The 22,296-nt window shown below is 37.1% G+C and overlaps 2 protein-coding genes across 2 annotated transcripts in view; both read left to right on the forward strand.

Moving 5' to 3' along the window:
* The first annotated feature begins 515 nt into the window (after positions 1 to 515).
* LOC138172837 (double-headed protease inhibitor, submandibular gland-like) lies at positions 516 to 16,025 on the forward strand. Its single transcript, XM_069102719.1, has 5 exons — positions 516 to 679; positions 1,461 to 1,503; positions 5,710 to 5,865; positions 6,866 to 6,975; positions 15,980 to 16,025. The coding sequence occupies exons 1-5, from the start codon at positions 516 to 518 to the stop codon at positions 16,023 to 16,025; spliced, it is 519 nt and encodes a 172-aa protein (XP_068958820.1).
* Positions 16,026 to 19,376: 3,351 nt separating this feature from the next.
* Positions 19,377 to 22,296, forward strand: part of LOC138172838 (serine protease inhibitor Kazal-type 6-like) — a 30,545-nt gene continuing 27,625 nt past the window's right edge. The window contains exon 1 of the mRNA XM_069102720.1: positions 19,377 to 19,434. Within this exon, the coding sequence (XP_068958821.1) occupies positions 19,377 to 19,434 (58 nt within the window). The remainder of the gene's footprint in view (positions 19,435 to 22,296) is intronic.

The raw sequence follows: 22,296 nt of genomic DNA on the forward strand, positions 1-22,296 counted from the left end.
GAGAGAGAGAGAGAGAGAGAGAGAGAGAGAGAGAGAGAGAGAGAGCACAATTTCATAGATATAGAGTTGAAAGGGACCTTGGAGATTTCTATTACAGCCTCCTTATTTTTGAATGTTCAAGGTGAGTCAGAGAAGTTGTGACTTGCTATTGAACACTTGGTTAGTAAGTCTCAGAGGTAGTAGATATATCTAGATTTTCCTGACCCAGTTAAAAACTGTAATGATTACAGTTCTAATGGGAGGGAGGGAGGGAAAGTGACTAGTCGAGGTCATAAAAACAATCAGTGATTTAACAGAGACATACTTTTTTTTTAAGCAACTGGGGTTAAGTAACTTGCTCAAGGTTACAGGGCCAGGTGTTTCTGGGTGGGTGCTAAGTGTCTGAGCCCGGATTTGATCCCAGGTTATCCCAACTCTGGGGCCAGTGCTCTTACTCGCTGTGCTACCTGGCCGCCCCAAACAGGGACATTCTACATTAGCATGAGAGCTTGAAAAAATAAGTTTCTAAGAGTACAATGGAACTAGAGGACCATCTCTCTCTTGTCTTTTACCTGGAGGTTGATTGCTCTGCATACCCCAGCACCAGCAAGAGTATAACATGCCCTGATACCTTCAAACCAATCTGTGGTACTGATAAGAAAACTTATGTGAATGAATGCTCACTCTGTGCTGCTAATGTGTGAGTATCAAATTAAAATAGCTAGCTCAGGACCACCCAATTTATAGCCTTAAGGGAGTTACTTCCTATACCAAAACTGGTAATAAGCATTTATTCAGTACTTATTATTTGCCAGACACTTTGTTAATCATTGGGGAACCAAAGAAAAAATACATATAGTCACTGCCCTCAGAGAAGTGACATTAGTCATATAAGGGGTACAGTGGATAGTGGTCTGGACATGGAGTCAACAGATGAGTTCAAATACTTCCTCACATAGTTCCTAGGCTTGTGACTTCAGACAACTAATTTATTCTGAGTTTGCTTCCATTTCGTCCCCTGTAAAATGGGGGTAACATAGCCCTATTTCCCAGTGTTTGAGGATAAAATGAAATGTTTGTAAAGCACTTGGAAAACCTTCAACTATGTAAGTGACAGCTATCATCAGCATTACCGCCCTCATCCTCACTGTCATCTCCATCGCTTTCACCACCACTACCACCATCATCATCATCATTACGTTACAGTGGGGAAGACACCATGTACATGTGGAGATCTGTACACAATGAATAGAAAGAATACACAAAGCAACTCAGGAGGGGAAGGCCTTAGAAACTTGAGGAAATGTGAAAGGCTTCATAGGGAACACAGTGCTTAAGCTAAGTCCTGAAAAAAAAAAACAAGGATTTTAAGAGGTAGAGACAGAGATCATGTCAGAATGGTGAGCAGTCAGTACGAAGACATGGGGATTAGTACTTGACATCTTACAAGGTTTACTGATCCTGAAATTCCTCTCTTCCAGAGAAAAGGGGCTGAACATTAAGAAACTGCATAATGGGGAATGTGTAAGTACAAGTATTAGTTTTAGGAATTAATCTGGGCATAGCTGATTTGTTTCTTATCTGAAGGTCACTACCCTGCAGTGTCTGACATCCAGGACTCAGAAAACAAAACAGACAAAACAGAAAAATGCAGAGACATTCTCTGAGAACCTGAAACAATCTACTCTTTCTTAGCCTAGTTACTTTTACTTTCAATACAACTGTAAGAAGCAGTGTGATATAACAGAAATATAACACCACAGTTACTAATAGAGTCAAGGTTTTAAAATAGGTCAGTAGGCTGGATGAACCAAATCTATGGAGGTAAAATTTAACAGGGATAAATGCAAAATTGGCTACGTTCCTTCAGCTTCCAAAATACAGGATAGAGAAGTATGGTTGGCCAAAAAATGATTACAAGAAACTTCTCTTGCTCAAAAACACCTGCAAAAGAAATTACGGCATGCGTAAAGTAACTAAAGCTGAATTAATGAAATTGGGGACAGAAAAAATGTAAATGTAAAAATCTAATTAAATGACATTGGAAAACTTAAGTACATGGAGCTCTCATTCAGGGTTTTCAAACATGTCACAAGATGGTGAGCCATGAGCAAATAATCTCACTAATAAAATCCCACCCTTAAACATCCAGGGCTCAGTTCAAGGTCAGTTCCCTGCTTGTTTCTCTCACAGAGGTGACCTAGTCTGAAGCCCATCCCTTTGCCCTCTCCCCTCACCCACATTCCCTTCTCCTTATCAATCATCAATAAAATGTACCACACGAGTTCTGCCAAATCACACGAGAACAAGAGAAACAAGGGTTTTAGGGGACAAAAAAATGTGGGCAGCATAGAGTGCAGTCAGGTGTTAGGAAAAGGGGAAAGAACTTCTGAATATATATGAAGAGGTCTGGCCAGTTCTCTCCTCTCACATTTAATTTGTACAGGAACTTTGCTGCCTAGGTAAAGGAAAAATCTGTGAAGCAGTGATTAGGAGAGGGGTTAAAGGATAAAGAGGGAAACCAGAGACAATTTCTTAGAACCATATAAGAAAAAGATTTTTAAAATAGACCAAAAGAGAAAGACAGTATAAAATTATAAGCAGATTAAAAAGAAAGAGAAAGGCTAATAATGACAGAGGGAATGTTAATAAAAATAAAAAGAGAGACTTGAACAGCATAATATTGCATTATACTATGAAAGAAAATGAACCAAAGAGTCCCAAATGAAAAAGAGAATTCTTCAGACTCCCCAAAGATCAAAGAACAGCAAGAAACTGTTGAATAGTTCAAGAGAGAAATAAAGCTTTAAAGGATATATTTAGTAGTGAAATTAGGTCAAGTGTAAGAACTTCCAACACTGAATTCAGAAAGAAAATGCAGGAAATACATAGTGGAGAATCTCTTCAAAGCAGTAATGATTCTGAAAGAGAGAATGGAAGATTTAAAACACAAAAATGCAGAAATGGAAGAAAATTTGAAATTAGAAATAAGCAAAAGTTGAACATTAAAAGTGCAAAAGAATTCATCACAAACCAAAGCAACTGAACTTGAAAGAGTGCACAAGATAGGATGCCTAAAACCAAGCTAAATTAAATACCAACTAACCAACCAAACAAAAACTTTCATACCGCATAGCAGGAAATACTATAAGCAAAGTATTTAAATATTTTGCATAGAAACAGAAAAATACCAAATATGCAAATTCCTACCAGGGTAAAACCCCACCTTAAAATTCTAACCCTTGTAGAAATTTACTTTCCAAAGGTAGATAAATTTTACAAAAAATCCAGGAAGAAGTCCTTCAGCTATGAAGAAATATTCTATTCTTAAAGACAAAGAATCTCATGATGCACCATATGGTAACATTATGCAACACTGAGCTTGAACAAAACCCCACAAAAACTGAGGTGAGCAGAATGTTTAATTTGTGATTAATATAGATAAGGAATTTAAAGAAAGTTAGATAAGTATACTTATTAAGAAATACTACAGGAGTTTCAGGGTGGCACACAGACCAAGATGGCGCTGACCTTGCAACTGCTGCAACAGACATACCAGTTCCTCTCCCCTGTTGCTCTAGCACCCTGTACTTTGGTCCATTTGGCATTTTACCCTTGGACCAACCAAAATGATAAATCTAACTGGCTAAAAATTGTGGTAACCTTGGGCACTACTGCAGACCTGTGGGTCTTTCTCCCCCAACAACATGAAGAAGATGTTTTAGAGTATGAATGAAGAAAAGGGCTGATATAAATGATTTCAATCTACTTCTTTCCTGATGACAAACAGTTTGTGGGACTATTGAATGATATATCAGAAAAATAATTTGTGTCAGGATTTCTGTGCAGTGTCACAGAATGTACAAATAAAAACTCATCTGTAAAAGGCTACCTGCCCATTTTTTTCTGATTACATATATGCCCTCAATTTGCAGAAAAGCCAGTTTGGAACCATTATTTAATCCACTTATCCAAATTAGTGGGACCTTACTTGGCAGTTGAAAGGCACCAACATATACAAGCAAATTAAGAATTTAAATAAAAACTAAAAACCCTTTGCCTGAAATTGAACACTGGTAGTTAATATTTTAAGCCATGTATCTTTCATCATCAGATACAGCACTGCCATGAACAATGGTAATTCAGGAATTTGGTGGGAGTTTTCTTTTAGCTGGTAGTTTCAATATGATTCTGCCAAGTTGACTTTTTTATTATGTTAAGTTGTCTTTCAGATTGAGAATGTTCATTATGTAATAGTTTAATAAATTGGGAAGACTGAGATACTTCTAGTAAATCAGAAAAGGTTACTCAATTTTCTTCTCGTATAGCCATTTGGGGTTAGAAAAAAATGGATACATAATCTAGGATCCTATTTCTACTCTCTGGGAGCTTAACGCTTTACCTTTGAGTTCTTATCTTTTTTTTGTTAAGGCAGGTGCTTAATACAACCTGCTAACCCATCTTATAGGTCTGTTTTATAGCCTGTGATATTTGGTGGATAAATTGTTAGGGACTGAAGGTATACAGAAATGGTTAAGATGATCCTTATCCTTGAGGGATTTACTAGAGGAGGTAAGGCTGGACTAAATAATTGTGATACCAACTAGAATGTAATGTTTCCTGGGAAATACAAAGGAAGTGCTATGAGAAATGACAAGAAAGAAAGCTATAAAGAAGGTGGAGGACCCAGAAAAGCAGCAGGGGGCCAGTGGAAACCTACCAAACACGGCTGGTTCTGAGGACCCTTACTTGTAGATACATTTTTAATTCTATTTGTAAAAACCCTGGGAAAATGCTTAATAAAATTCATTGTCTCACCTACACAAGGTTTTGAAAAAGTAAAGAAATTGTTCAGAGGGAAAAAGGAAGACAAAGTGCTTATCAAAGGATGAAAAATATTAGAAGAGCTAAAAATTTAAGGGGCACTTAAGGAATAGGGAGAAAAAAAGGGCCAAAGATGCATTTCTTTTTGAATCCTTTATTTTTCCCAATTGCATGTACACTTTTTAACATTCATTTTTAAAAATTTACAGTTTTAAATTCTTTCTCTCCCTCCCCTTTACCTCTCTCTCACTGAGAGAGCAAGTGATTTGATATAGGTCATATATGTACAATCATGCAAAACATATTTCCATATAAGTCATGCTGTGAAAGAAAAACACACAACAAATAAAGAAAATTTCAAAAATAGTATGCTTCTATCAGCATTCAGACTTCATTGTCTAAGGTCCCATTCAATTCACAGAACATGTGCTCACTGGTGCAGCTCCCCTTCATCAATGTACAACGGTATGCTGGAGTGAAAAACAGCTCTGGAGAATAAAATGAATAAAATTTTAAAAGAAAAAAAAAGTAAAAATTCCTGATGGTACCTGATCAAAATTACCTGCATTCAAATTCTGGCTCAGATAATTATTTGGTTGTGAACTTTGGGAAGTCACCTCACCTGAAATTTCTGAGTCTCATTTTCCTCAATTGTAAAATAGGAATGATAGCTGTATTCTTCAACCCACAGGGTACTTTCATTTATTTGTGTATCTGGATATTATCGTCTATTTAATTATTTTGAAGGATCCTAGAATTAAAATGGGAAAGCTAAACTCTAGAAAGGTTAGGTTACTTGCCCAAAACATTGGAATTTAATAGTAGACAAAAGCACTTTTTCGTCCCTAAAATACTCCAGTGTAAGAAGTTTCTGTTGCTCCTGTTGTTATGGCTATTCTTCTTCAGTGCCTCATTACACCCCCAGATTGGCGCACCAAAGGTCTTGCAAGTAGTGCTTATATGGAAAGAGTAGGGTACCTTGAGTATGAACCTGTGATAAATGGAGTCTGTAACCTGAGAATCAGCCCGACTTCTTTAGCAGAAGTTTGTATCACAGAGCCAGTAAGTTGTGGAGTAGTTAAAGTAGAACTCAAAATCATGTTCTAAGACATCTGAAAGAATGGGAGATATTTAGCCTAGAGAAGAGATCACTTACTCAATACATGTGGACTATCTCCATACATTTAAAAAAGATTTCATATGGAAGAAACGGGCAATAAACCTGACATCAGGAAGAACTGAGTTAAAATACTGTGTTATACACTTACTAGCAGTGTGACCTTGGCCTTAAACTTTGTTTGCTTCAGTTTCCTCATCTATAAAGTAAGGATACAAACAGGACCTATCTCTCAGTGCTTCTATGATGATAGAATGATAGTGCACTTTGAAATAGTGCTATAAATGTATAATTTATATATATATATATAATGCTATAAAATATTGTTGTTATTGTTACAGTGAGATGACCCAGTGAGTAAGGTGCTGGGCCTGGAGTCAGGAAGATCTGAATTCAAATCTGGTCTAGGATGCTTACTAATTGTGTGACCTTGGAGAAATCACTTGATCTGGTTTCTTAATTTTTAAAAATGGGGATAATAATAGTACCTACCTGTCAGGGTCATTGTGAGGAACAAATGAGGTAATATTTATGAAGTGTTAGGCATAATGCCTGGCAATAGTAACAATTACATAAATATTCGTTTAATGATGGTGGTGGTGGTGCTAATTCTGATACTGATGCTGATGATTTCTCTAGTTGGTCACAGGAGGCCAAACTAAGAGCAATATACAGAAGGCACAGGGATTCAGATTCTGGTTCGATACAAGGAGAAGAGTGCTAATAACTAAAACTATTTAGTAATGGAGCTAGATGCCTTGAGGTATAATTAGCCTGCCATTGCTAGAGTGTTTAAGCAGATTGTGAATGACCACATGTTAAGGATCTTATAAAGTTGACTCCTTTTGTGGGTGGGTTGATCTCTGATGTCCTTGGATGTCCCTTTTAATTTTATGTGTCTATGATTCTCTAATATGTAATTTCTTGGGGGGGAGGGTCATGTAGATTGAGTGCCCAAAGGAAGAACAAACTACCTGTACCATGGAATATATGCCCCACTGTGGATCTGATAACCGTTCTTATGGAAACAAATGTGCCTTCTGCAATGCTGTTGTGTGAGTACCAAGATGAACAAATTGTTGGTAGTGTGATCCCTTCTCATAGGGATTTACACTGGACTAGAGCTGGGTCTCCTTTTTCTCTCCCCAATTTGAGAAGAAATGCTGACTTTCCCATTATGGGCTCTCACTGTGCATACCCTATGAGGTTCACCATCATTGTATCTGTTCCTTATGCAGAGTCATGAAAAGTAAACTCCATTGTTATTTGTGTTCAAAAAAGAGAAAAAAAGAAAGAAAAGAAAGAAAAGAAAATATGTTTTAATCTACACTTGAATCCATAAGTTTTACTTCTGGGCATAGAAAACATGTAACTACGATTGGTCATTGTGTTAATCAGAGTTATTAAGTCTTTAAAAGTTGATTATCATCACAATATTGCTGTTACTGTAATAAAACAATATTTTTGTTCTGTTGGTTTTATTTTACTTCAGTTCATAGGCCCTCCTATGTTTTTCTGAAACCATTCTTTTTATCACTTTTTCCATTATGGTAGAATTCTGTCACATTCATATACCATAACTTGGTCATTCCTCAATTACTGGACATTCCATCTGTTTTTAATTCTTCACCATAAAAAGATACATATGTATGTACATATATATTTTATTTATGCTTCATTTTCTCTTTTGCTTTGATCACTTTGAGTTATGAACCTAATAGCTGCATTTCTGGCTCAAGAGGTTTGCACAGTTTAATTGCTTTTTGGTCATGGTTCCACATGGCTTTCCAGAATAGGTGGACGTGTTCAGAGCTCCACCAACAGTATACTAGTTTACCTGTTTTCATACATTATTTCCAGCATTTGTCATTTTTATTTTTTGTCACTTTATCCAATATGATGGGTGTGAGGTGGGACTTCAGAGTTGTTTTAATTTGGACTTCTCTCACTATTAGTGGTTTATAGCATTTCTTCATATGTCTGTAGATGGCTTCGATTTCTTCCTCTGAAAGGTTCCTAGTTGTAACTTTTGACCATTTATCAATTGGAGAATAGCTCTTTTTCTTATGAATTTGCCTCAGTTCTCTATATGTCTTTAAAATACTACCTGTATCAGAGAAGCTTGCAAATATTTCTCAAAATTTCTTACTTTTATCCTAATTTCAGTTGCATTTGTTTTTTTGGCGCAAAACCTTTAAATTTCGTGTAAGTAAAATTATCCATTTTACCTCTTATGAACATCTATCCCTCCATTGTTTAGTCATAAACTCCCTATCCATAGATTGAAAGTTATGTTCTTTTACACTCTATCAATTTGCTAATTATGCTACTTTTTGTGTTTATATCACGAACCTGTTTTGAACTTATCTTGGTATAGGGTGTGAGATGTTGGCCTATACATAGTTTCTGCCATACTAATTTCCAGTTTTCCCAGTAGTTTTTGTCAAATAATGTGTTCTTGCCTAATAGCTGGGACTTTTGGGCTTATCAAACACTATGTGACTGCACTCATTTTCTTCTGAGTATTGTGTATATAATGTATTCCTTTGATCATTGATTATATTTCCCATTTTTAATTTATTGCTCAATGACAAAGGTGGTGCAGTGGCAGAGTACCTGGCCTACAGTCATAAAGACCTAAGTTCAGATTTGACCTCAGATATCATCTATGTGAGCAAGTTATTTCACCCTGTTTGCCTCAGTTACCTCATTTGTAAAATAATCTGGAGAAAATGGAAAATCAGTTCAATATCTTTGCCAAGAAAACCCCAAATCGGGTCACAAAGAGTAAGATACGACTGAAAAAATGACTGAAACACAACAACTAAACCGTCAGATTGTTTTAATAAACATGGTTTTGTAGTATAAGTTGAGGTCTGGTACTAGTAGGCCACCTTTCACATTGTCTTTCATTGGTTCCTAAATTGGTTCCTGTTCTAAATTTTGGCAGACCACTTTCCAATTTTGGGGGGAAGGCAGGGCAATTGGGGTTAAATGACTTACCCAAGTTCACGTGACTAGTAAGTGTTGAGTGTCTGAGACCAGATTTGAACTCAGGTCCTCCTGACTCCAGGGCTGGTGCTCTATTCACTGTGCCACCTATCTTCCCCCACTTTCCAATTTTCCCAACAATTTGTGTCAAAGGCAGCTAGGTGACACATTGGATAGAGTACTGGACCTGGAATCAGGAAGACTCATCTTCCTGAGTTCAAATTGGGCCTTAGACACTTACTAGCTGGGTAACCCTGGGCAAGTCATTTATTCCTGCTTGCCTCAGTTCTTCATCTGTAAAATGAGCTAGAGAATGAAATGGGAAACGACTCCATAAACTTTTCCAAGAAAATCTCAAAATGCATTTACAAAGAGTTGGACACAACTGAGCCTTTTGAACAGCACAAACGTTCTTGTCTCAATAGCTAAGACTTTTTATCAAATACTAGGTTCTTTTGCTCCTTTGCTTCTATATTTTTATACCTAACCTATTCCACTTACCAACTTCTCCATTTCTCACCCAGTACCAAATTGTTTCGGTGATTAGAGCTTTGGAATATAGTTTGAAATCTGGTACTGATAGCCACCCCCACACCATCCCATTTTTGGTTTTGATTCATTTGATGTTCTTGGCCTTCTAACTTGTTTTGTATCTGTATTTTCCCCTTCTTTAAGCAGTTAAGATGAGAGTGAGATTCAAGTATCAACCACCCCCTAAAGTTTTAATTTTGGGATCAAGGGCCACTTCCAGTCATCTTAATCTATATATTGCCACTGTACCTAGATGGTTCCAGAGAAGAAAGTGAGATTGGTCATTTTTAGAAATCTTCAGTCACTTAAATCCAATTTACTTCCAAATCATGACATTACCTTCCTGATGTCAAGGTCCTCTTTGAGAAAAAAGAAAAGCAACATTATGGAATCTCTTCCAGTAGGTGATAGGTGTATTCTTTTAATTTCTATTTTACCCTCTGCTTCTAGGATATCAGGGCAGTTTTCCTTGACAATTTATTGAAAGATGAGCTCTAGGTTTTGTGTTTTTTTTAAGTCATGACTTTTAGGTAATCCAATAATTATTAAACTATCTCTCATCAATCTATTTTTCAGGTAAATAGTTTTTCCAGTGAGGTATTTCATATTTTCGTCTATTTTTTTCATTGTTTTCATTTTATTTTATTGTTTCTTCATGTCTCATAGAGACTTGAAGCTTCCACTCAAAGCTTCCACTTGCCCAAGTCTAATTTTAAATAAATTATTTCCTTCATATATGTATATATACATATATAAATACATACATGTATGCATGTATAGGAGGTTGTATGTATGTATAGATGTACATGTAAGTGTATGTATATGTCTGTACATGTATACATGGACAGAGGACACAGGATCAGTTGAATAGGAAGGGATGATATCTAAAAAATAAAATTAAGAGGTGAGAGAGGAATATAATGAGAAAAGGAGAAAAAAAGCTCCTTCAGTGAGCTTTTATACTTCTTTTTCCATTTTGCTAGTTCTGTTTTGGAAATTGTTCTTTTCTTCATTGAAATTTTGTACCTCTTTTTCCATGTGACCAATTCTACTTTTTAAGTCATTCTTCTCTTCAGTGGATCTTTGTTCTTCTTTTACAATTTGACCTATTTTATTTATTAAGTTTTTATTTTCTTCAGAATCTTTTGTGCCTCTTTTACCAAGCTGTTGGCTCTTTTTTCATGATTTTCTTGCATCACTATCATTTCTTTCCCCAATTTTTCCTCTACCTCTCTTATTTGATCTTTAAAATTATTTTTGTACTCTTTTAAGAATTCTTTTGGGGCCTAAAATCAATTCACATTTTTCTTTGAGACTCTGGATATAGTTATTTTGACTTTGTTGTCTTCTGAGTTTGTTGATCTTCTCTGTCACAGTAGTTACTTTTTATACTCAGGTTCTTTGTTGTTATTGTTGTTTGCTCATTTTTTCTAACCTATTTTTTTTTTTTACTCTTAGCTTTTTGCTAAAGTTTAGCTCTACTTCCAAGGTGGAGGGGTTACTGTTCCAGATTTCAGGTTTTTCATGCTTCTGTTTACAGGGCTAGCGTTGCAGCAAGCACCCCACCATACCCAGGGTGGCTGCCAACACAGGTTCTTAGATCTGCTTTTCTAAAGGAAAGCAACTCAAAAATGGGTAAACAATCTTGCTTTAATCAATCAAACATTTCTTTTAACTAATTCGGGGGAAAAAGGTCAGCACCTTGAACTTCAGAGAATACAAACAAGTTATAGGCAGAAGTTACAAAAAAAAAAAAAACCAGAGAAACAGATCAAGAAGACAGGCCTCCAACTGTCTAACCATTATATCCATACCTATTCAGAGTTACCAGAGAGGGAGGCACCAACATTTGGGTTTTCAAAGCCAGTGGCTCGATGGCTGCCCAGAGTCTCGTCTGGTCAAATCACACAACACTTCTCAAAGTGATCCCCAAAACAAAGCCTCACATCAGGGTTCATATAGCCTTCTCCTGTCTCAGAGAATGTAACAACCCTCTTGACCCACTGCCCAATCACAGAGTACTCCCAAAAACCAAGCCTCCCACCACAGGGTCCAGGTGTACTTAAGCCTATTAAAGGGCCTAGGGGTAGGGAAGATCTTAAATTCCCATTCCCATAAGAGCTAGTTATGGGGATCTCTAAGTGTTTAGTTCTTTCAAACTGGTGTGATCTCGGGAGAGGCATGGTCATTGCTCTCCTGACCTGTGCTGTAGTCTGTGAAAAACCACAAGCACTCTTTTCTGCCCTAAAATTGTGACCATGATCCCTGTTCTGCTGTTGCCACATGTTCTGGTGTGCTATTGCTTCTGCTTGCCCTGAGAGTGCAACTGAAACCCTGTATGGACACTGAAACAGAGTCTGGGACCTAGTGCCAGCAAAGTGCCCTACCTTCTGGTCAGTTTTCTGACCCCCACTTACCATCTGTGAGCTGAGAGCTCTGCAAACGTCCCCAACACCTCTTTCTGGCTTTGTAGGCTGAGCTTGTGTTGGACTGAGCCCCGTTCTCATCACAGGGAGAACAATGACCTTTCAAGTTCTCTTGGACTCAAAAATGGTTTCATCTCATCCTTTAGTTGGTTCTAACACTCAAAAATTAATTTTCAGGCATTTTAAAGTCATTTGGAGGGAAAATTGGAAGAACTCAGGCAAGGACCTGCCTTTCCTTGGCCATCTTGGCTCTCTCTCTTGCCCCCTTTGGTTTCCCCAGCACTTAGCACAGAGTCTGGCAAAGAGTAGGCACTTAAGCATTTATTGATCGATTAATTGAATGAACGAACAGATGGATGGGCACTTTGTTTCTTTTTTTCATTTTTCAAATGCTTTATTAACTTCTGATTTACATCATTCATTTCTGCTAGATTTTGAGTTACAAATTTTCTCCCCATTTTCCCCTACCCACGGCCCCAAAATAGCAGTCCCACAGGATATCCCCTCCTCCAATCTGCTCTTTTCCATATTTTCTCCAATACCCCTTTGGGATTTTCCAGTGGATCTCTATGCCCCAGTGCCTGTATATCTTATTTCCCAATTATATGTAAAATAGTATTAATAATAGTATATAGATATAGATATATTAAACATTTGATTTTAAAACATTGAATTCTAGATTCATTTTCTTCCTCCCTTGTCACCCACCCTTACTGGGAAGATAAGCAGTTCAGTGTAGGTTGTACAGGTTTAGCTAATGCAAAACATTAACATGGTAGCTATATTGTGAAAGACTGACTGTATTTCCCTCGCTCCTATCCCACCTCCCACTTGTTCTATTCTCTACTTTGATCCCGTCCCTTTTCAAAAGTGGGTGCTTCCAACCTCCCTTCCCTCTAGCCTGCCCTCCCCTCCATCATCCGCTTCCCTCCTACTCTCCTGTAGGGTGAGACACTCTATTCAGTGTATATTTCGTTCACTCCCCAAACCAAATTCATTGAGAATAAGGTTGACCCATTCCCTTTTGCCTTCCTATTCTTCCCCTCCATTGTAACTATTTTCCCTTGCCTCTTCTATATGAGATAGTTTACCCCATTCTCTCTCTCCCCATCTCCTTTCATTATATTCCTCTCTCATCTCTTAATTTCACCTTTTAAGTATCATTACTTTCTATTAGATTGGTTCTCTGTCCTCTACCTATGTATACCTGTAAACATACATACACACATTCACATATGTATTCATACGCCTGTATATGCTCCGAGATATATATATATATATATATATACATATATATATATATATTCCCTTCAACTATTTTCATACTGAGAAAAGTTTCATCAGTTACAATTATTGTTTTTCCATGTAGTCATGTTAATAGTTCAACTTTATAAATTCCTTATGATTTCTTTTCTTTGTTTACTTTCTCATGCTTCCCTTGCTTCTTGTGTCTGAATGTCAAATTTTCTATTTAACTCTGGTTTTTTCATCAAGAATTCTTGAAAGTCCTCTATTCCACTGAATGACCATATGTCCCCCTGAAACATGGCACTCAGTTTTGCTGTATAGGTGATTCTTGGTTTTAATCCCAGCTCCTTTGCCCTCTGGAATATCACATTCCAAGCCCTTTGATTCCTCAGTGTAGAAGCTGCCAGATCCTGGGTTATCCTGATTGTGTTTTCACAATTTTCAAATTGTTTCTTCCTGACTGCTTGTTATATTCTCTCCTTGATCTGGAAATTTAGGAACCTGGCTATAATATTCCTAGGACTTTTCTTTTTGGGATCTTTTTGAGGAGGTAATCAGTGGATTCTTTCAAACTCTAATTTTCCCTCTGGCTCTAAAACATCAGGGAAGTTTTCCTTGAGGATTTCTTGGAGGATGTTTTCTAGGTTCTTTCTTTGATCATGGCTTTCAGGTAGTCCAATAATTTTAAAATTATCTCTCCTGGATCTATTTTCCAGGTCAGTGTTTTTTCCCATGAGATATTTCACATTGCCTCCTATTCTTTCATTAGTTTGGATCTGTTTAATAGCATCTTGATTTCTCATAAAGTCATTAGCTTCCATTTGCTTCAATTTAATTCTGATGGAATGATTCTCCTCAGTGAGCTTTTGAGATTCTTTTTCCATCTGTCAAATTTGGCTTTTTAAGGCATTCTTCTCCTCATTGACTTTTTGAGCCTCTTTTGCCTTCTGAGTTACTCTATCTTTTAAGGTATGATTTTTCTCAGTTAGTCTGTTGATTCTCATTTCATAATTTTCTTGCATCATTCTCATTTCTCTTCCCAGGTTTTCCTCCACTTCTCTCATCTGCTTCTTAAGATCCTCTATGGCCTGTAACCAGCTTGTATTTTCCTTTGAAGCTTTTGGTGCAGGAGTTCTGACTTCACTGTCTTCCTCCTGTTCCATGCTTTGATCCTTTTTGTCCCCATTATAGGAGTCTAATATTGGGTTCTTCTGTTTGCTTTGTTTCTTTTGCCTGGGCATGTTGCCACTCAGGTATTTGACTTTTGGGCTTTTTGCCACAGTAGGACTCTGCTACAGGGGAGCTTCATACCAAACGCTGGGGTTTTCTCAGCTGCCGAAGGTATTAGTTGGGTGCCCTTGCTGAAGCCTCCACACTCTTTGGCAAGCTGGACACACACTCCAGGACCTCCACCCTAGACCGCAATCCATATCCAAGCAGGTTACAGGAAGAGTGAATACCACTCAGACTGGTCACTTGGTCCCCCTAGAGCCTGCAGGCCAGGATCTGAAGCTGCCATGGGGCAGGAGCTGTGCCATAGCCCTCAGCAGCTTCTCGCCCCAGAGGCAAAAGTCAACACACTCCCAACTACTGGGTCCCAATGTCCACTGTGCACTGACTTCTAACTTTGTTCTTCACATCTATGTGTTGATAATTCTGGACTGCCACAGCTACTGGCAATCTGGAGTTCCTTTAGCAGGCAGCTGGTCAGGCCTGCCCTGGGGCTAAAACCTTGGCATGGGGCTGGGCTTGGCTCCCAGAGCGCTGAGCTGGCCAATTCCTGCCAGTCTGACAGGCTGTCCTCAGCAGGAGGTTAGCTTCTCTGTGTCATTTTGTGGGTTCTGTAGGTCCAAGGTTTGTTCAGAGTCCCCTTTTACATGAATTGGGGAAGGTGAAAGCTGGAGCGGTGGGGAGGATCTGCTTCTATTCTGCCATTTTGACTCTGCCCCCAAATACTTTGGGCACTTTGTTTCTTAACCTATAAGACTTCTGCCATTTTCTGTACACTAATTGATAGATTAATTGAATGAATGAATGAATGGATGGATGGATGGATGGATGGATACTTTCTTCCTTAACTACAAGACTTCTGTCATTTTCTCTAGACTTATTAGAAGATTGTTGATTTTCCTTGCTAGTCCAGGGTTGACTTCTCACTACCTTGATATTAAACTATTCATCCCTTTAAAAATCTATACCACGTCTTAGGCCAATAAGGAATGATCATTATCCATCTATTTATTTGATAAGTGACTGAACACTTGCTTATAATAAAAATACATAGTAGTACAATTACTCGTTGCTCTGGCTATAGACAATCCTTGAACAGAAAATCCATTCCTAAATGGATAGTTTTGAACAGAAAATAAATATGGATATACATCTAAAACAGCACTCATTATAAACCATGATAAAGTTTTATTTAAGCTTTGCTTGGAGTGTTTGAGCAGAAGTAAAACTTACTTAGTTTAATATGGTATTTTACTAAAGTGCAACGATTCTTTTTTTCTTGTTTTTTTTTCTATTTATTACTCCCCCTAACTTCCAGTTACATGTAAAAACAGCATTGTAATAATTCTTAATAGACATCATGTTCTACATTTGGGCAGTATGGTCAAGGAGAAGTATTTTTTCCCTTATTATATTTGTTCATATTAGTGCCAACATGATAACAGGAAACATGCTTGATATCTGACAAAATTGGTAGCATAGAATGTAGTCTATAATCGTCTACATGTGATAATATAAACAATTTCACATTATCGTCCCGCCACCTCTACAGTTAAAAAAAAATCTCAATTCTTTCCATAAATAACATATCTTTAAGTATTGCTTTACTAATCACATGCTTTTCTTTCAGCAGGAGTAGCCATAATTCTCTGACCTTAAAGAATATTGGCAAATGCTGAATCCCCGTTCAGGACAGTAGCAACAGATTTCCTTCTGCAATCATTTTCTCAGCATAGGACTGGTATATATACCATGAGTTGCCCTCTAGAATTAGGCTAAACTAAAAATGATGATAACCTGAGTTCTGCTTGTTGATTTTCTTCCTCAATAAATAATTCTCTGAAAGAGTTCTCATGGCTGGATGTTTTTCTTCTAACAATTCACTTGACACCTAAAATTCTTAATTTTCTCCTTTTTAAGAGGTGAGCCGGTAATAATCTCAGGTAATAATCAGAAAATAGAATATATATATATGTATATTAAATACATAGATATTTTATATATATATATATTGAAATCTTCACGGGCACCAACTGTTTTTCAGCATGGCTGAAGGGTATAGTATTAGGAGTCAGGACCTGGTTCAAATCTTAATTCTTACCTTTATTCATGTATAAAACTTGCACTCTGGGCATCATATATGGAACTTCTCTATTTTTCTTTTTTTTTTTTGGAGGGGAGAAAGTAGGGCAATTGGGGTTAAGTTACTTGCCCAAGGTCACATGTCTAGTTTTCATGTTAAGTGTCTGAGTCCAGATTTGAACTCAGTTCCTCCTGACTCCAGGGCCAGTGCTCTATTCACTGCACCACCTGGCCACCCCTGAAACTTCTTTTATAAGTATTAGACTAAATAATAATGGGATTATGGAGGTTAGAAGAAAAGAACCTGAGAAAACATTTAGTACAACTCTCTCATTTTATATTCTCTAAAGTCTCTTCTAAGTCTACATCCCCATAAGCATTTTAAAGGATGGCTGAATCATAGAATTTGACATGAAAGGAATATTTTTAAAAATGTTAGGGGGCAGCTAGGTGACACAGTGAATACAGCACATGCCCTGGAGTCAGGAGGACTCAAATGTGGCCTCAGACACATAACACTTACTAGATGTGTGAACTTGGGCAAATCACTTAACCCAATTGCCCTGCGTTCCCCTCTCTAAAAATCAAAACCAAAAGGAATCTTAGTCCTATGAGGTTGAAATTTTATAAATTTTATTAAATTTGTTTTAGAGAGAAGGAAACAGGTCAAGAAAGAGGAAATGTGTAACTCAAGGTCACAAAGTAGGTAAGTGATAGCATTAGGATTAAAATACAGGTCTTCTGACGATAACTCCACTATTCTTTCTAGTACATGCAAGACCCATACGTGAACATATGTTGTGATACCCTATTAATGAATCACAGAACATTTAATTAGCTGCAATCTTAGATACCCATTGATGGGACTCTATTTTACATGTAGCCAGCAGGTGTCACTATGGAGCAAAGATGTCTATCAGGGGAATCCTTTCATTTTTCTTCTCCCAATGGAAAGGATCAGCTATCAGGCTGCCTGTCTCCTTGTAAAGGGTCCAGCTTAGATATGTGGCCTTGCCTTCACTCCATGTCACTCACATTCAAAGAAGATCACCTAGACTAACCATGTTAAAGTAACTTGGATCTGCTGTAAAGAACTTGATTTTAGCCTAGGAATAAATGGCCCACAGGTCTACATCTCTTTCTGCTATTTTGGGAAATCTCTTAGACAAAAGTGACTAATAAGTCAATATATTTGCAGGAAATTGGTAATCAAAGACACAATTACCTCTGAGATCATATTGTGCTTTCATGGATAGGAATGAGAGTATCTTTGGGAAAGTGGTATTTATGAGGGGGAAGAGATTTCATAGCAAATGATGGGGAGGGAAGGAGGCAGAAATGGTTTGTATAATGAGATGCTAAAAAATATTCTGGAGGTGGCTAGGTGGAGCAGTGATTAGAGAACCAGCCCTGTAATCAGGAGGACTTGAGTTCAAATGAGTCCTCAGACACTTAACACTTATTAGCTGTGTGACCTAGGGCAAATCACTTAACCTCAATTGCCCTGCATTCCCCCCTCCAAAAAAGAAACAAACAAAAAAAAAGAAATAGTTCCTGCAGGAGATATACACTATAGAAATATTGCTTCATGGCAGAGTTTTTGTGTTTTTTTTTGCTTTTTTGGAGGGGAGAGGGCAGGGCAATTGGGATTAAGTGACTTGTCCAACGCATGACTGGTAAGTGTTCAGTGTCTGAGGCCACATTTGAACTCAGGTCCTCCTGACTCTAGGGCCAGTATTCTATTCACTGTGCCACCTAGCTTCTCCAGAAACTGATATTTTTAACAGTGAAGTATGACAAAAAAAGGAAGTATACAAGATCTACAAAGCAACAATACAAATATTATTTAGAAGAAACTGAAGACTTTAGAAGCTTTGGATCAATGAGAAACCAAAGAGTGAAGACATAATAAATAAATAGTAGGAGTAAGAATTAATGAATGAAAATTAAGAATAGAATGAAAAAGATGAGGTAAAGTCTTAAGAAAAAAATTTTAAATATAATTTTTAGAAAATTCTTTGAAAAAAAAATTTAAAGTGAGGGAGGAGGAGAGGAAGGCAATTTTAACTGAGAATAAAAAGGGGAAGAATTGTATGTATCAAAGGAATGAATGACACTTCCAAACTGAAGAAAGGAATAAAATGGGGAAGAGGATTTAAGAGTGAGAGGAATTAGCTTTCTTATATCCATTCTTCTACAAAAATGACCTTGGCACAATTTTAAATCAGTTTTGTAGGAGAATGGACATAAGAAAGTGTATCCCTAAAGGAAGATGCTGAGATGTGTTGCTTCAGATGGCCGCAGGCTACAAGGACCAGAGCACTGGCAGATGATGCCCCCTTAACTCCCCCCTCCCCATCAGACAGCTGGGTGAGAAGAGACTTTTGAATCTTAAAGGGACAATTGATTGTTCATTATTATTTTCTTTTGGGTCTGTGTATATGCGCTTAGAAAGAGGACTGCCACTTTGTAATTTGCCAGTGTGTTGATTTTACTTAAAGGGGAGATGGATAAGGGGAAGAATTCATATGGGAAAGTGAGGGAGTATTGATTAGATTTCAGAAAGATGTGGAAACAAAATCAAATTTTTGATACAAAAAGGGAGGGTGTAATGGGAATGGGAATTTTTGAAGAGCTCCCCTGCTGCGAAGATAAACCCTGCCCCCTGATAGGCTGAATGTGGTCGGTGGGAGGAATTTGCTGAAGAGAAGCTGAGCCCAGGGCAGTCTGATGCTGGAGACAGGTGCAGACAGGTGGGGACAGAGGCTCGTGAGAAAGTAGCGGTCTTGTCTTGGTTTGTGGGGAGGCTAAAGGAAGCTGTGGCTCTCCGCGCTATTGTGGCTTCTGAATACCTTTGGTCCTTCGCCTTTCTGGTTTGGGATTTGATTTTCTGGTGTTTAAATAAACCCTTCAACTTTCTCTCTCTGGGGAGTTTGACATATTTAGCGATGGAACTTCGCACTGTACTGAGAGTCAGAGTCTTTGTCGCGATCGGGGGCGCTGCAAGTATGGCATTGGTGCTGCAGAGGGATGGAAGACACGATTGAGCTTTGTTTCCACAGAAATTCTGTGAAAACAGAAATTATGTATAACGTGATTTGAAGTCGCTAAAGTCAGAGACAAAAACTGCTTGTAGAGAACAGTGGGGGAGGCTGGATCCTGAAAAATCAGTATCTATCTTTGTATGTATCTATGTATGTATGTATGTATGTATGTATGTATGTATGTATGTATCTATCTATCTATCTATCTATCTATCTATCTATCTATCTCTCTCTCTATCTATCTCTATCTATCTATCATCTATCGACTACTTTTCTTTGTTCTAAGAAGGCATCTTCCTACATATCAAAAGGGACTACCTGACTGCCTAGCCAGGTCTCATTGACAAAGGATGGGGATGAAGGCCATAAACCCAGACCCTGCCTCAGGTAACGGGACTTTTATTATTGACATCCTGGACTAGAATCTTCAAACTCAACTTTTGCCAAACCTATGAGCAATTGAGGAGAAACCTTTCTCATGCAGACAAATGGGGAAGAGACGAAAAATATTCTGGTTTGACATTTCCTTTTATAAAGAATAAAATTTATGAGAATGAGACAGAAGAGGGGATTGAAATGTAGAAATGAAAAGATGTAATCAAGGAGTGGGATTTAGTGAACCCTAAAATACTAACCAATGGCATTCAAGGCGCAAAATTCGAATGTGTGTGAGACACTTTGTAAATGACCGAGTTACTGGTCTGAAATGATTTGAAATAAAAACAAGAGAAAATAAAGGCATAAACATAGAGAAATAATAAAACTTTGCATATTTTCTGATGATACAATGGTTCCCTTGGAATATCTAGAGAATCATCAAAGATACTAATTGAAGTCATTAATAGCTTCAATAATGTTTCAGGCTAAAAAATAATCTATCAAAAAACAGCATTTCTACACTAACAAAACCCAATAGGAAATAAGAAAGAGAAATTCCAATAAAAACAATTAAAAATGCAAAACCATTTGGGGATACTAAGCACAGAAAAATTTATATAGGCTAAATAAAAATTTTCTGTATAGAAATAAAGAACAGCTTAAATAGCTGAAGGAATACTCAGTTCTCATGCATACCAACAATATAATAAAGAATGGCAAGGCAATAAAAATTAATTTATACTTTTACTGCTATACTAGTCGTTTTATCAAAAGAATTCTTTATATAGCTTGATAAAATGATGATAAAATTCATTTGTAGAAATAAAAGATCTATACTATCCAGTGAAATAATGATGGAAGTAGGAAGGAATGGGGATGAGCAATTTCACACCTCAAGTCATATTATAAAGCAAGACTCATTAAAACATTTTTTAATGTAGAGAAGTAGATAAATGGAATCCATTTAAAAAGAAAAAACACACAGAAGCCATGGAATTCAATAATCAGAGGTTCAATAAACCAGAAAACACTAATTACCAGTAAATTCGGTCTTATTTCATTAAAAACAAAACAAACAGAAAACTACTGGAAAAATGAAAGCCAGTTGGGGAGATTTAGAGAGAAACATCTTACACCAGCTGCACACTGCCAGGTAGTGCAGTAGAGAAAGTTGAGCTATGGAGTTCGGAGTCTCTAATTAGGAAGATGTGAGCACAAACGCCACCTCAGAATTAGGATCAGTGTCCCTGGGCAAATCACTAGACCTCTGTTTGCCCTCAGTTTCTTCATCTGTAATGTGGGGATATTAACAGCAGTTACCCCCCTCCCCCAGGGTAATTGTGAGGATCACATCAGATAATTATAAAATGCTTAGTGCAGTTACTGGATCATAGTAAATGCTATATAACAGTTAGCAACTATTATGATGTATTCTGCAATAAATTCCTACTTGAATTTATATGTACGTGTGTATAAATCCTACCAATTGCTATTAAAGTATTTTTATGTGTGTAAATATATATATATTCACACATATGTTTATATAGAGAGAGATCAATAGATACATAGCTATATTTACATATCTATCCAATTTGTAATAATTATTTTTGATTTTGTAATTATTTTTATTTCCCTATCTTGTCTAGGTTGGAAACGCAGAAGCCACCGATCACCCTAATCTCACTGCCAATGGGCATGGAGGCTTTTACCTGTTTTATTTTTTCATCTGGGATAGTTTCCTTCTCCTTAGCCTAGTGGGCTTTGTTTCCCGGAAATTTACTATATTTGTGAAACTATAGTGCAGGCACATGATTGGATTTAGTCTTACCACAACTCAGGACTCTTGAGATGCACCAACCTCTGCCTTTCTAAGAACCAGTGTTATAGGCTCCCTTCTCCCCACTCCCCCCCACACCCCTACCTCACCTCCATAGATATGTTCTTACCCAAACAAAGGATAGATAGAGGTCATTACAAAAGGTAAGACAAATAACTTTGATAAGATGAAATTGAAAATGAATGCAGTTAGGGTAAGAAAAGAAGTCAAATGTGGAAATAAATAAATCTAATATAAATTATAAATTATATATATGTGTGTGTGTATATGTGTATGTACATATGAATACATGCATATACACCCACATATATATCTATGTATATATGCATAGGCATACATATATAATATATAAATACATGTACACACATACATATGTATGTATACAAAAATTATTCTCCAATAGATAAATAGACAAAGAATATAAGTAAACAGGTCATAACACTTCTTTTAAAAATTTTAAAAACATATGAAAGAATTCTCTAAATCATTAATAACAACAAGATACGTAAATAAACACTATAAGATTTCATCTCTAACCCAGAAAATTTATAAACATGACAAAATGTGCTAAAAGTCAATTTTGGAAAAAGATGGGGGAAGATAGGCATG

This window comes from Petaurus breviceps, unplaced genomic scaffold, assembly GCF_028583685.1.
Source record: "Petaurus breviceps papuanus isolate PSGF00001 unplaced genomic scaffold, PetGlider_PUasm1.0 551, whole genome shotgun sequence".
NCBI lineage: Eukaryota > Metazoa > Chordata > Mammalia > Diprotodontia > Petauridae > Petaurus > Petaurus breviceps.